The sequence below is a fragment of the Dipteris shenzhenensis genome, chromosome 27, assembly GCF_047967505.1.
Source record: "Dipteris shenzhenensis isolate YYH24624 ecotype China chromosome 27, Dip_SZ_1.0, whole genome shotgun sequence".
NCBI classification, from domain to species: Eukaryota; Viridiplantae; Streptophyta; class Polypodiopsida; order Gleicheniales; family Dipteridaceae; genus Dipteris; species Dipteris shenzhenensis.
Genome location: NC_141622.1, coordinates 43,695,949 through 43,709,217, shown reverse-complemented (window position 1 = coordinate 43,709,217; position 13,269 = coordinate 43,695,949). Strand labels below are relative to the sequence as shown.

The 13,269-nt window shown below is 42.3% G+C and overlaps 1 protein-coding gene across 1 annotated transcript; it reads left to right on the top strand.

The window, feature by feature from the left end:
• Positions 1 to 1,326: 1,326 nt before the first annotated feature.
• On the top strand, positions 1,327 to 9,586 carry LOC147884345 (uncharacterized). The gene is made up of 7 exons (XM_087398182.1): positions 1,327 to 1,665; positions 1,822 to 1,936; positions 7,015 to 7,125; positions 7,287 to 7,459; positions 7,581 to 7,907; positions 8,053 to 8,178; positions 8,312 to 9,586. The coding sequence occupies exons 1-7, from the start codon at positions 1,327 to 1,329 to the stop codon at positions 8,990 to 8,992; spliced, it is 1,872 nt and encodes a 623-aa protein (XP_087254308.1). The 3' UTR covers positions 8,993 to 9,586.
• The last annotated feature ends 3,683 nt before the right edge of the window (positions 9,587 to 13,269 follow it).

Genomic DNA, 13,269 nt, shown 5'->3' with positions numbered 1-13,269 from the left:
AGGTTCCACAACCATCATTGAGGGTGTTTACACAGTGAGCGCCGCCCAAGCTAACGAAGGGCGAGGCCAAAAAGGTCAAAAAAAAAAGGGGTGCCCATCGTCTTGGGCCACTCACCTTTGACAAGAGGCATTGAACATGCGACATCCAATTAGAAATCCCTCAGTCTATACCATGTAGGCATGTTCAAGTGCTTGTCATAAATGGAGCACTTTTTATTGTGTCTAGTTGGTGTTTAATCCACACACTGCCCATACTTGCCCAAGCTTGGGTGGGCACTAGGTGGTGTATAATCGCCTTGAGAGTCATTTAGATACACAAAAATTTGACTTGAAAAGTTATTAGATGTTTTACTATTGTAGATAGACAACCCTTCAACCCTCCACCTCACAAGTGGTATGTGTGCGCATGGAGAGAGAGAGAGAGAGAGAGAGAGAGAGAGAGAGAGAGATCCATATTGTCTTTAAGTCACCCACCCATAAATCAAACACGTGACATCTAATCAGAAATCTCTCAACCCATACCACGTACAGAAATCAGAAATCTTTAAACCATACCACGTATCAGAAATCTCTCAACCCATACCATGTAGGCATTTTTCTCGTGCTTCTCATAGATGGAATACTTTTTAATTATATTGTGTCTAGTTGGTGTGTAATTCACACATTGCTGATGCACGCCCGAGCTTGGACGGGCACGAGGCAATGTGAAACCATCTTGAGAGTTATTGAGATAGGCAAAAATTTTGCTGTCCCTATTGGCTCGGGTATGTTGTTTATATTTGATTTTTCTGCTACAACATGTGGCTTTCCTCCTGGTTTCGCATCACAACATTGCATATGGCATTTTGCTGGTCGATATGGTAGGAAACCTGGCCTATAAATTTTAGAACCAGTGCATGTGATGTCAGTAATGCGAGGCTAATGGAGCATTTAGAGGTTGGCACATATTTTGAGGCAAAATTGAAGCGCCTTTGGTTTCAAGATTAGTGCCTCCATTTGGGAGGATGCCATTCCTAGCGCCAGAGCGCCATTTCTTCCCAGCCAATGGAAAGCTAGTGTTGTTGGGCAGAGGTGTGGAGTGGTCCTTTATGAAATGCGCCAAGGGAGTTGGGAATTTTCTCGTGTGAACAAGATGAAGTTTTGATTGGTGTAGATTGACAAACTTCGAGCCTTCGAGCTGAGCACCTCACAAGTGAAGTGTGGTGTGGAGAGAGAGAGAGGGGGGGAGAGAGAGAGAGAGAGATCCATGATTCCAAGGGATATACCTTAGACTTGTCACCGACCAAAAGTGAAATGCGACGTCCTATAAATCTGAACTCTGAAAAAATGTCTTCTTCCTCTTTGCCTGAGCTCAGCTTCAGCTCTCGGGCTATCGCGCCCAAAGCTGTGGCCAAGCTCGCTGCTGCTGCTGCTTCTGCTTCTGCTTCTGCTTCTGCTATGGCTGCCCTCGTCGCTTCCCAAGACTCCCCCTCCTCCCTCACCTCTTCCCCTGACCGCCTCGCTCCTATCTTGGCTCGCCGCTTCCTCTCCTCCCTCTCCCATCCCCTCCCCATCGACCCCCCCACTTCCCCAGACGCCGATCGTGCCCTCCCCTCCCATCCCCAGCCTCCCCACCACTTTCTCCAGCCTTCCGAGTGGCTTGCGTGTCCTCCCTTGGAGAGAATCGTGAGTGTCCCGTCCCTTCCCTTTGGAGCTTTCCAGTCGATTGATTTTGTTTCTGGATCTGGAAGGGATTGGGCTCTTGCCCTCTCTGTCACATTGCACTTGCAAATCGCGCTTCTCCTGGAATTGTAATTGATGAACCTTCAAATTTGTCGTCAGGGGGCTGGGCTGGCGAATCTGGGGAACACTTGTTTTCTCAACTCGGTCTTGCAGTGCCTGACATACACTCCTCCCTTTGCAGCGTATTTGCAAAGTGGGCTGCACAGTTTCTCATGTGAGTTTGTCCTTTTCACTCAATACTCGTGGATCTCACTGCGCAATACCGTGTCATGCCAAAGTACAGCGTAGTTATAACGGTGATGTAAGATCGAGACGGTTTGCGATCGCCTTAAGATGAGTGTGTCAGCGGCATGTTTATAAGGTCTACTGGAGGAAAAGTGTGATTGTTTGGCTCAGTTTTGGAATGCGAAGTACATTAATTAGCTAGAGAAAAGTATTCTTTGTAAACAATTCTTGGTGTTGCGCTTCAGAATAGGAGGTTCACGTGGATCTACAGGAAAGCAACAGAGCGTGAACAGTCGTGGGTCACTGCCTCGTCGTTAAGAAATATGCGTGATTGAGAGGGCAAAGAGAAGTGGAGAGAGAGCGAGCATTAAAATAAACATAAAACACACTTTTAGGCAGTGCTAATATGAGAGAGAGAGAGAGAGAGAGAGAGAGAGAGAGAGCGCCTTAAAATAACCATAAAACACGCTGAGAGAGAGAGAGAGAGAGAGAGAGAGAGAGAGAGAGCGCCTTAAATTAACCATAAAACACGCTGAAAATCATTTTTAGGCAGTGCAAATAGAAGAACAAGGTGAATGATAGTAAATCATTCAGAAGGCCGATGAATTGAAAGCGCTGTGTGTGTGTGTGTGAGAGAGAGAGAGAGAGAGAGAGAGAGAGAGAGAGAAGGGGGGGAAGACAGAGAGAGAGAGAGAGAGTGAGAAAAAGGTGAAGCCTTAGGAAAAAAATAGCAACTGGCAGCCGTGATTTCGGAAAGAGAAGGTGCCGATTTTCTCTTTGAGAAAAGAGAAATCGTAACTTAGGCTACCCCTGAGGGGTAAGCTATCCTCAATGGGTGTGATGACTGACTGTTGTGAGGTTCCATGGATGGGTTGTTCTGTTACGGCTCCAAATAAGCAGAACATTTACAGGAAGATCCATTTATAATATTTATGGGGTTGTACAGAGATAGCTGTCTTTAATTGAAAATTGAACTGGCAAATGCTGTGTGGACAGCTTATAACCAGGTGTGATTTGTGCAATCATTGTCGACTTCATTCGAAAATTGACCAGGAAATCCGGGTGGACAGCTCATAACAAGGCCTTTTGCCCTGTGCTTTGGTGTTTTGAAGATTCCTCATACCGTCAGACAGCTCTTCAGCAGTTTAATGATTAATTGATTAAACAATCCACGATGTGAGCAACTGCATCAAGGCAAATGTCAGAGCATACTTCCTCTCTCCATCTCCATCTCTTTTGTATAGCTTCACAACAAAATCAACCGAGGACTCAGAGCATCTGTAGCTCTGTTAGCATTATGCTTTGCTCCTTGAATTCGAGAGCTTGCTGGAAGCATTTACTGTTTTGTCCTAGTGTTAGTCCCAATTCCTTCTGATTATGAGTTTGGTCCTTCTTTTATGAGTCCTTCCAAAATTGAGGATATCCATCTCATGTTCCTTTTCTTCCTTTGAAGACCCTGATTTATATCTACAATGTTCAATTTTGTCATAGAGATTTCTCTTTTTTTATTGTTAGTCTTTTTTCCTGTTTTTTTGCCTTCCTTTTTCAGCCAGGATTTAACCTTTTGGATAGACTTGTCCCACCATGCCTGACTTCCTGCAGTTATTAAGAATTCTCTTCATACATGCAATCTCTTCTATGATCTCCTCATTCTTGAGAAAGTAACTAGCATAAGCCCGGCCTGACTATCCGTACTGAAGTTACTACCATCAGTAACTCAGGAGAAACGCTTTTATAAGTCTATTACTTACAGAGGATTGGATCCAAGAGGTGTATATCTTGTCTACTTTTTTATTGCCTGAGTGCTAGTTTGACCAATTGGGGAAACTCTCCTCTTGAATGATTCTGTAAGATTCCATTCAGTATCAAGCTTGTCGTACAGGAATTTTAATTCTGCCATCTATGTACATGCTTCAACCCCAGTGATGAAGATATCCTCATGAAGTTGCGGCTTACTTAGATCCTCCCAAAAGATTGTTCTACCCCGTTGTTAGGTGATAGATAATGATTAAAAAACACTTCTTTCCCTTTATTTTGAAGTCCATCTTGACAAATTTGCCGCCCAAGTAAGTTTTATGAGATACTTGAGCAGAAGCTTTCCAGCACATAAACAGTTGCCCCTTTAAGACAAGTGCAAAAGGATCATTTTTGTCGTCTCCCAGGATTTATTGGTTTGGTTTCCTGTATGCATATAAGATTTGCTCAGAAGTACGAACATACTTGGGCAGAACGAAAACGCTTATTACAAGTGAGTACAAGTACTTGTGAGCACTGCCTTCAATTGGTTTTGTCAAAGGAAAACAATTGTCAAGATGAATGAATGATTAATTTGCAACACCTGTGATGGAAGCCCGTGTATAGGAAAGTTTGAATGATTTGCAAACTCAGAGAGAGAGAGAGAGAGAGAGAGAGAGAGAGTGATTGAGTGAGTGTGTAAGAGAGAAAGAACCAAAATAGTAGGGGACCACATGGTGAAAAATGGTGTGGTACACTTTTTTAAGAAAGTGTAACGATAGCGCTGCCTGGAAGGCAGTGCTAACGATAGCGCTGCCTGGAAGGCAGTGCTAACAAAATGTGACCCTATGCCGGATGACAAATATCCGATTACCATCAGGAAAGGAATGAAAAAGGATACTAGTTATACAGACTACAATAAAGCTTATGAAATGGCAGTGGACATAGAGGATAGAATGACCGACTCCAACCCAGATGGTGGTGATGCCAAATCTACAGCACATGGAGTCAGGAGCAGTAAAGACAGAGCCAGCCCAAGTAAAGAGAAGAGTACAGAAGACCGAGCCAGGATCAGATAGAGACAAACCATTGAAGACCGAGTAGAAGCCATGGCAGCTGGTGTTCTCTAGCTAGTACACCCAGATATTTGTGGTGACCCATGCACCCTAATCCACATTGATTTACTCTTTGGTTTTTGGATCCCCACCCAAAATCATGAGATCCACCATTGTAAGATGTTTTTTGTTTGAGAACTCTACCTACATTGTCACGTACAACGCCATTATTTTGTGTTTCTCTAGGATTATCTTCAACATGATCTTCAACATGATCAGATATGCGTCCTCATTCGTTTCAGTGCTCTTTTTTATATTGATTCCCCATCCATTGTCACCTGCAGCATTCCTTTCCTGTATTTGCTCACAACTCACGATCGTTGGAAATAGACCCATGTACTTTGATGTGTCCTTCACTGTTTGAAAAATTTCCATGTTATTCTATTTTCTGTCCTCCTGCACCAGTCTGCCTCCCCTACCTTTTGGTGGACCACCTAAGATAGCTCAGTCCCTCTTCCATATTGTTTGTCCTCTGTAAGAGCTAGTAGTGAGGGATGAGAAGTTCTTTAGCAACGTTGGAGCACCTTTATATGTAGTTTTGGACCTCTCTCCCTTCCTCTGTATCAGAAAGTATCTTGAGTTATATGAGGGGTTCTTGTCCATGAGTTACAAATCTCCTGTTGCACATAGAGTTCTAGGCGGTGGGTGTCCCTCATTCCTCTGCAAACTGAGTAGCGTACATTGTCGTTCCTTGGTGCTAGTTGAGCTCTCATCATGGCATAGAGTTTCTTTAAGCTCTGAACGATTTTTTAATAAGGTCTACCCGAGGAAGGGAGACAATTTTTATACATGTGGTACTTGCAAATAAGCATGGGCAGCAACCTTTGCCGTGTGTCAAAGAACCACAATGACACAAATTTGGGTAAATTTTCACACCAAAATTTGGATATGTGTTTCCTTGTAATCCGGAAGTGCCGTTGAAATCACTTTGGCAGTGGGTTAGCAATGTTTAGCTCAGCTGAACATTTGCTTTTCATAAAAGTTTATGTTTACCTCTTTTTTCTTCTCTTTCATTTTCTCTTTTATTTTCTTTGTAGATTTTTGATCTTTAGAACAACAAAAATTCTAAATTTGTATGATTGGACTTATTCTAGTCTTACAAAGGTATATGTTTAGCTCAGCTGAGCCTGGGTAAAAGACACTCAGAGAAAGCCACCCAGCATGAGTGCAATGAAGGTCACTGGTTTTGAATTGCAGGCTTTACAGCTGAAAATCTTTTACCCTCTCCCACATTGGTTTGGGTGCCCAAAATTTGGTCCTATTTCAAAAGCTCGGATCTGAAAGTAAACTCATCCTAAGAGTGTCAGATGAACTGAGTTTTTTGAAGTGTGCAGACTTCGTCTCTTCCAGGCTTTTATGTGACTGAGAGATGCCCATTTTCCTTCTATTGTGACTGTAAGTTATATTTCATCCCTTATTGATTCTATGCATTATCATCTCCTCATAAAAACCGATCCTGGCACGAGATACTCACCTGAATCTTTTTACCTTTTACCAGGGACCTTGTTGGGATGTTCTTTCTTACTTGTTGCTGGGTCAGCGACTGCATTTTTTATTCTAACATTTTCATGTCCTAGAGTGATACATCAAAATGTTTTTTCTAGAATAGCACACAAGATCATGGAAATGCCATACAAACCACAAGCATTTTGCACAAAGGCAAGAAAACTGATGTTTGCAAACTCAAGGAAGCATTGCATATCCTCTAACTAGCGGTGTGTACATGCAGTCAAGGTATTGAAGACATGCCCATGTAGTGCAAATCTTTGCATAATATAGTATGATATGGATCCTAAACTTTTCATTTTTATACATAATATCCCAAAAGCGCTAGAGAAGGGGTTGACTCGATGGGCCCCTATATTAAGTATGGAGACAGTTTTAAAGTACGCCTTCATAGGACTAGAGTGTACCCAAGCTTACAAATTGAATTTTTTCTGAAAAATGGAAGAAAGAAAAAGGAAATATTGAATGTTTGTCTGGCACGCACACGCGCACACAGAGAGAGAGAGAGAGAGAGAGAGAGAGAGAGAGAGAGAGAGAGAGAGGGGGGGGGGGGAGAATGGAAATATAAACAAGATCGATCTTAGATGGAGTGCTTTAAAGTTGGATCCCACCTGTAATAAGTTTATGTATGGGGCTGATTTGAATATGCAGTTGTGTGGTACTGATATATGCAGTTACCTGGTACTGATATAAAGCTGTCTTCCTTGAAAAGGTGGCGTGGTGGGATTTTGTGCAATGTGCGCTCTGGAAAGTCATGTGAAGCAGGCTTTGTCAACATCTGGAAGAATAGTTTCTCCCACATATCTTGCTAAGAACCTGCGATGTATCCAAAGCCATACCTTTTTGAGCTTCCACTCTGCATTTGACTTTTTGTCCTGTAACGTTGAATGGTGAATATTAAATTCTTGCCATTTTGAATGAGGGAAAGTGGTGGCTTATTTTGCTCTAGAGGCCTTGATTTTTTCTTGACAGTCAACCTACCAGGCATTTCAAGATCATTTCAAATGTGGCGACAAGAGGATGCTCATGAATATATGAGGTATTTGATTGAGGCGTTACAGACATGCTGTCATTCTGGTGAGGTTTCTGGAGGTGCTCCCTTGGGATCTCAGAAAACCCTCGTTCAAAATTTTTTTGGAGGACGGCTTAGAAGCCAGGTAAAGTTTTGTAGTGTGCTGTTTTAGAAAGGAGCATTTCCCCTCCACTGGATCTCTATAACTTCTAATTTTGTGTGCACCTGTTCTACTTGAGAGACAACTTTCCTTATGTGGATGACAGGTGAAGTGCACTCAGTGCTCACATTGTTCCAATACGTTCGATCCTTTTCTGGATCTAAGCCTTGAAATTGTGCGAGCTGACTCTTTGCTGAAAGCATTGGCACGATTTACAGCAGTTGAAGTCTTAGATGGAGATAACATGTATCAATGCAGTAGGTGCAAAACAAAAGTTAGAGCTTTGAAGCAGTTCACAGTTGACAAGGCTCCTCCTATCCTCACAGTGCAATTTAAGCGATTCAGTAGCTCAGGAGGCTTTGGGGGAAAAATCGACAAAAAAGTTCATTTTGATCCTATTCTAGATATGAAGCCATTTGTCAATGGGGGAGAGGTGATTATGTCTCCGCCTTTATATTCCTTGTCTTCATAGACGCTATTTCCTACCAGAATCCTTCTTTTCTGTCAGCAGCAAACTATGGTTAATATGGTTTCTGTTTCCTTTCGTTGGCTGCTGCACGGGGGGTATTTTAATACAGGTTGAGGAGCTAAAATACTCTCTTTATGGAGTGTTGGTGCACTCTGGATGGTCAACCCACTCAGGTCATTACTACTGCTTTGTTCGCACAGCCAGGGACACATGGCATGTTCTTGATGACAGTCGGGTATTGTTCATAATCAAGCTCAGTTATATCATCAAACGTTCTATAAAATGTTTTTTTGATGCTGCACCTTGGTATAGCTTAACTTTCCTTGTTATGAGGTGTGGTTTGAACCTGGTTTTTCATTGACTTTCAGGTGTCTCAAGTGACTGAAAAAGCTGTGCTTGAACAGAAGGCATACATACTTTTCTACATGCAGGACACTAAAGTAACCAGAGTTTCTAACGCCAAAGACCATGGACAAAATGTCAGGGACCTTTCGTTTGGAGCTAACATAGACATGAATAATACTTCAAGAATGGAAGGAGTAGATACTGAAATAAAGGTAGATGGAACACCGGGTGCAGGTGGAATTTTGAAAGCTCATTTGGCTCCCAATGTTCTTGTGCTATCTGACAGTCCTGAGTGCTCTGCTGATAACAACACCAGTATGAATGGAGATCAATGCCTGGAGTCTTGTAGCCCAAGGTGTGACAAATCTGTGGAGCTTCTACCTTTAGGTGATGTCAGGGTTGAGGTTGAAATGTCTCAGCGACAGAATATAGGTGCTAATGCTTCTTGTTGTGACGATACTAGTGCTCATCTTTATAGAGACAACAGCAATGGGCATTTAGAAGATGGCCAGAGTTCAGGGATTGAGGCTGGCCAATTGCCTGAGCCAGAGACTAAAAGTAAAGAGACTGGGCTTCCGTTCTTTAATGTTATGGCTTCTGTAGCCAGGAGTACATTCTTTGAAGCAGCAGGTCAGCATGCTCTGAACATCCTTTCCATGTGGGCAGAGTTTTGTATCTGGTCTTGTTTTTGGTCTCAAGATTAGTGCAGCTAGGCATTCATGCAAGATTTTGCAATGCCCTGTCAGAATGAAGTTGATGGATATAAAGGGGATGTAATGGAGGCTCAAAAACTGCCTGACAAAAGATGGGGTCACTGTTGCCATGTTCTGGAGAGTGCTGAGTTGAGTGCAAGATTGAGATGAGACCGGCTAGTGTTCTCCTTGGCCACATAAGGTTGACTGTATTCTTGCAGGGATGAAAGTTTGGGCCAACAGGAAAAGCCATGAAATAAATAGGGGCTGCTTGTTGAGAATTTTGATCATTGCAGGAACAGGAAGATGTGCAATAGTGGACTGGTAATCAGGCAATTGATAGAATTTCTGGCAGCAAATGACACGTAGTCAATCACCTACTGAAGAATTGCGGGCATTGAGATACAAATTGTTTCTCAAAAGGCTCTTTAAAACCTTTCTGGAAGCTGCTTCTCTTAAATTCTCCACTGGATACAAGTAAGAGTTTTATCTGAAGATCAGCTTGTAGAAATATGCTGTTAAGAGCAGGGTGTAGATAGTTCAGCAAGGGGTCTTTTTGTGATGTATCTCAACATTAATGTTCATTCTTAATTCTGATGGGAGTTCCTCTAAGCTTCCTCTCTGTTTCTGTGCATTCAAAACGGGTTTTGGGCACTTTGCCAAAAAGTATTTTGTGTGTCATTTCAGCCTTGGCTGTTGAAGCTTTTAGCAGCCAGTTCTTACTAAGTTGGAAACTGTAGTTGGCTAATGGCATGGAGGGCTTGTAGTGTCAAGACAGTCTTGCCTAGTGGGTATTTATATATTGCATTTTGCCGAAGTTCCCGATTTGCACACCATATACATAGTCAATCAGGTGGATTCGCTCCATGGATATCTTGTAGGGGTTGTTTTTGTAACGTTATGTGTGCATGTGGTTAAAACAAGGCAAGCATTATTGACCCCTAAAAATGAGACTTTTTCGAGTGTAGTCTGAAAATTTTTGTTTCCATCTCATCTAGTTATATATTGATGTTTCGTGACATTTGATCTAATCAAGTTTGATCTAATCAAGTTTTGTCCTGTTTTTGATCGCCAGGTGAGGAATTGGAGGAGTTTTTGAGTGTGCTGACTGTATCCTAAGCAGTGCGTTTTTGAGAGGAGTAATTAAAGGGTCTGAGAGAATTTATTCTTTTCAAGGGCTCATTGGATCTGTGCAATGAGATCCTTTAAATTATCCCTCCAACATCCACAGCTGTCTCTTTCTTGCTCTCTGTCCCTCATTCATGCATGCAGGCCATGGCTTGCTTGTAATGAGCTCTCCTTCATGGCTGTAAAGCCAAATAATAAGCTCCTCCGACCATGGCCTTGAGTGTGCAGTAATTGATTGCTGTGTTTTCTGGGATGCATCTCTCTATCGCAAGCTTTTGGCTCTTTGCTAGGGTAGCTGCAGCTGCAGAGATTTTGTAATCTAGACCAGGACTAGATTTAAAACCCGTTAATTCATTGAATTTTTAAAGGGAGATAATGCCTTATCAAAGGACATGAACGAAGTGCTGCGGGCCTACATAAAGATATGAAAATGAAAGAAATGCGTTTGTCATCTATTTCACGTATGCTGCATAATATCTTATTCCTAGATACCGTTTGGCCATTTTATTGCAGACATGCTTAATTTTCTGTTCAATCAATGTGGAAAGATAAGTATGCCCCTTGATGATGTTTGCATTCATTTCCTCACTAAATTTCTTTTGTACTACGGGCTTTAGTGCAGTGTCCTAATAATATACCCCTCTCTCCCCCTCCCTTTCCTCTTTCTCTCTCCCTCAGTTCCCACCCCGTTTTCACATTTTGTTACTTTGGTAATATTGTTTTTGGTCCCATAGGTAGTATTCGGCCTCTTGGAAATCAACCCCATCATCATCATCCACGTCATCTCTCTCTCTCTCTCTCTCTCTCTCTCCACGTCATCTCTCTCTTTCTCTCGGTCGGTCGGTCGGTAGACTTGTTGGTTACAAGCACTCGTCTTGTTATTGGGCGTGTGAAATTCTTCTTAAGATGAGTCAGTTTGGCTCCTTTGCATATTTGCTACGATTTCAAAAGAACCCCCTAGCCGCCCCCCCCATTCTCTCTCTATATAATATAGGTGCCGGCAGGCATTCCCTTCTGTCTGTCTTTCCCTTACCAGGTTCTTTTCTTCTACTTCCTCTATTATTGCATGGAAAATAGTCTTTTGAAAGTATGTACGCGTACATTCAATTGCCAATTCTATGAGAATGTTTGCAAGTTTCCTATGTTTACTACACCTATTTTTTCCACATAGCAAATTTTGCTATGTCGTCGGTAGATTTTCCACTAAGATAAAACGAATTAGACTCGAAACTCATTTAACAATATCTATAGTTTGAGGGCCTCTTTGCACACTTTGCAGATATTCGGTTAATTCCCATAAAGTGTTTGTATGCCTTAAATTTTTTTGAAATTATTGTGGGGAGGAGGTGATGGTTGTGCATTGGTCAGCCTATCTATACTGGACGATGGATGTAAAGATCATGAATATGGGAAATTGCTTTAAGTTTTTTTCTTGCGGTAAAGTTAAATGTATTCTGAAAAGAGAAATAATTACAATTCACCTTCCTGTCTGGAGGACTAACTTTAAACCCACAGCCTTGATAAGGCATTACAAGCTTCATTCTTTTTTCCAAAAAGGGCAGTGAGAGCCCGCACTTCCTCTAAGCTTTTTTCCATTGGGATCCTAGATTTAGGTGCTCTGTGGAAAACGATGTCGGTCATGTGCCTCCAAATGATGTCTAACACTAGAGCTCTAATCATTTGCAGCATCTGATGGGTTAGATCATTGAGCTTTTTCTTGTCCCCCAGTAAAGTTGCTTTCCACTTGATTTTGACCTGTACTTTTATTTTAGCTAGTCTTGCCTCTTTCCTTCCACAGTTCTTGGGCAATCGGGCATTCCCACAACAGGGGCATGAGGGTCTCTTTGAAGTTGTTGCAGAGCGGGTACAGTGGAGAGATTATCGGGTTCCACTTGGCGAGCCTCACTCTAGTTGGGAGTTTTCCCATTAGAATCCTCCACATCAAAAGGTTTAGTTTGGTAGAGGGGGTCGCTTTCCAGCTTCTCCTCAACCTCATTAGCCATGTGCTTTCTCTGTCCATCGGTGCATGAAATTCCAAATGGGCTTTTGTTGTCTGCGTTGCACCGTTTTCTTGTCTTTCTTTGAAGTCCTGTAGGGTTAATTTGGAACTCTCTTTACTTGATCGCCAAACAAATCCCTTGAAGTCTTGTGCCTCCATGAAGGCAAGGCTCGTTGGCCAGTCCTGTTTCAAATTGTTGACTAAGCCTTGCATGAATCTCCCTTCGGCTCTGGACAGCTGGTATTTTTTGCTTATCTGCTCCGTGTCCATCCATTGTGCTCCTCCTGGATCCCAAATTTGCCTGAAGGTAATTAGTTCTTTTCCATAAAGCCTAGATGCTATTCTAGGATTGGCTATTGCATACGTAGGCGGATCTTTTAAAGCCCATTTTGTCAGCCACAGTGATCTACCCAATGAGGCATCACCTTGCAAATTTCTGCTTCCGCCCAAGCAACTTCCCTCTGTTTTGGTCTTCCATAGTCGGAGCAACTCTGACAGTAGAGCCAATGAAGGGACTTTAAGCTTCTTGTCCATCAGTATCAGATCTTGCCAAGGTTCTCTGATCCCTCGAGGGGCCTGCCAATGAGGTCTAATGCTATTTTGGCCCATGGTTGATCACTCCCCAATTGTATTAGTGTCTTCATGCATAAGGCATTGTTCTTATCTTTCATTAGAGAAAGAGAGAGAGAGAGAGAGAGATCAAAGACCTACTGCGTTGTGAAATGGATTTCTTGTCAAAGGTGTGAAGTCATTGAGAGTTGAGCTTTGGAGTTGGGTGCCTTGTGCACTCATGGAAATTGTGTGTGTGTGTGTGTGTGTGTGTGTGTGTGTGAGAGAGAGAGAGAGAGAGAGAGAGAGAGAGAGAGATATCAAAGACCTCATGGGTCTACCAACAAGCATGTGTGTTGAATAATTCAAAATGTAGTGCAAATAGCATCTTTGGGGCAGATTATTCTTACCATTATTTCTTAACATCCAAAGAGCACTAGAGGTTGCTTGCATTAGTATTGGATTGAATGTCCTTGTGTTTTTTCTTGAAATCCGTCATAAGTGCGTGTCCTTAAGTAAAATCTCGATTTCAAACTTATTGTTCTTGCTAGCTTCCTAGCTTGGCAAAGAAACTCAACTATTCTTTTACATGGGTCAAACTTTGAAGTTGCAT

Bases quoted from the DNA above. Each gene is read 5' to 3' on its own strand.
- LOC147884345 (XM_087398182.1), top strand. From the start codon at position 1,327: ATGTCTTCTTCCTCTTTGCCTGAGCTCAGCTTCAGCTCTCGGGCTATC. The intron at 1,666-1,821 runs GTGAGTGTCCCG...ATTTGTCGTCAG, and splicing joins GTCCTCCCTTGGAGAGAATC to GGGGCTGGGCTGGCGAATCT. The intron at 7,908-8,052 runs GTGATTATGTCT...ATTTTAATACAG, and splicing joins CATTTGTCAATGGGGGAGAG to GTTGAGGAGCTAAAATACTC.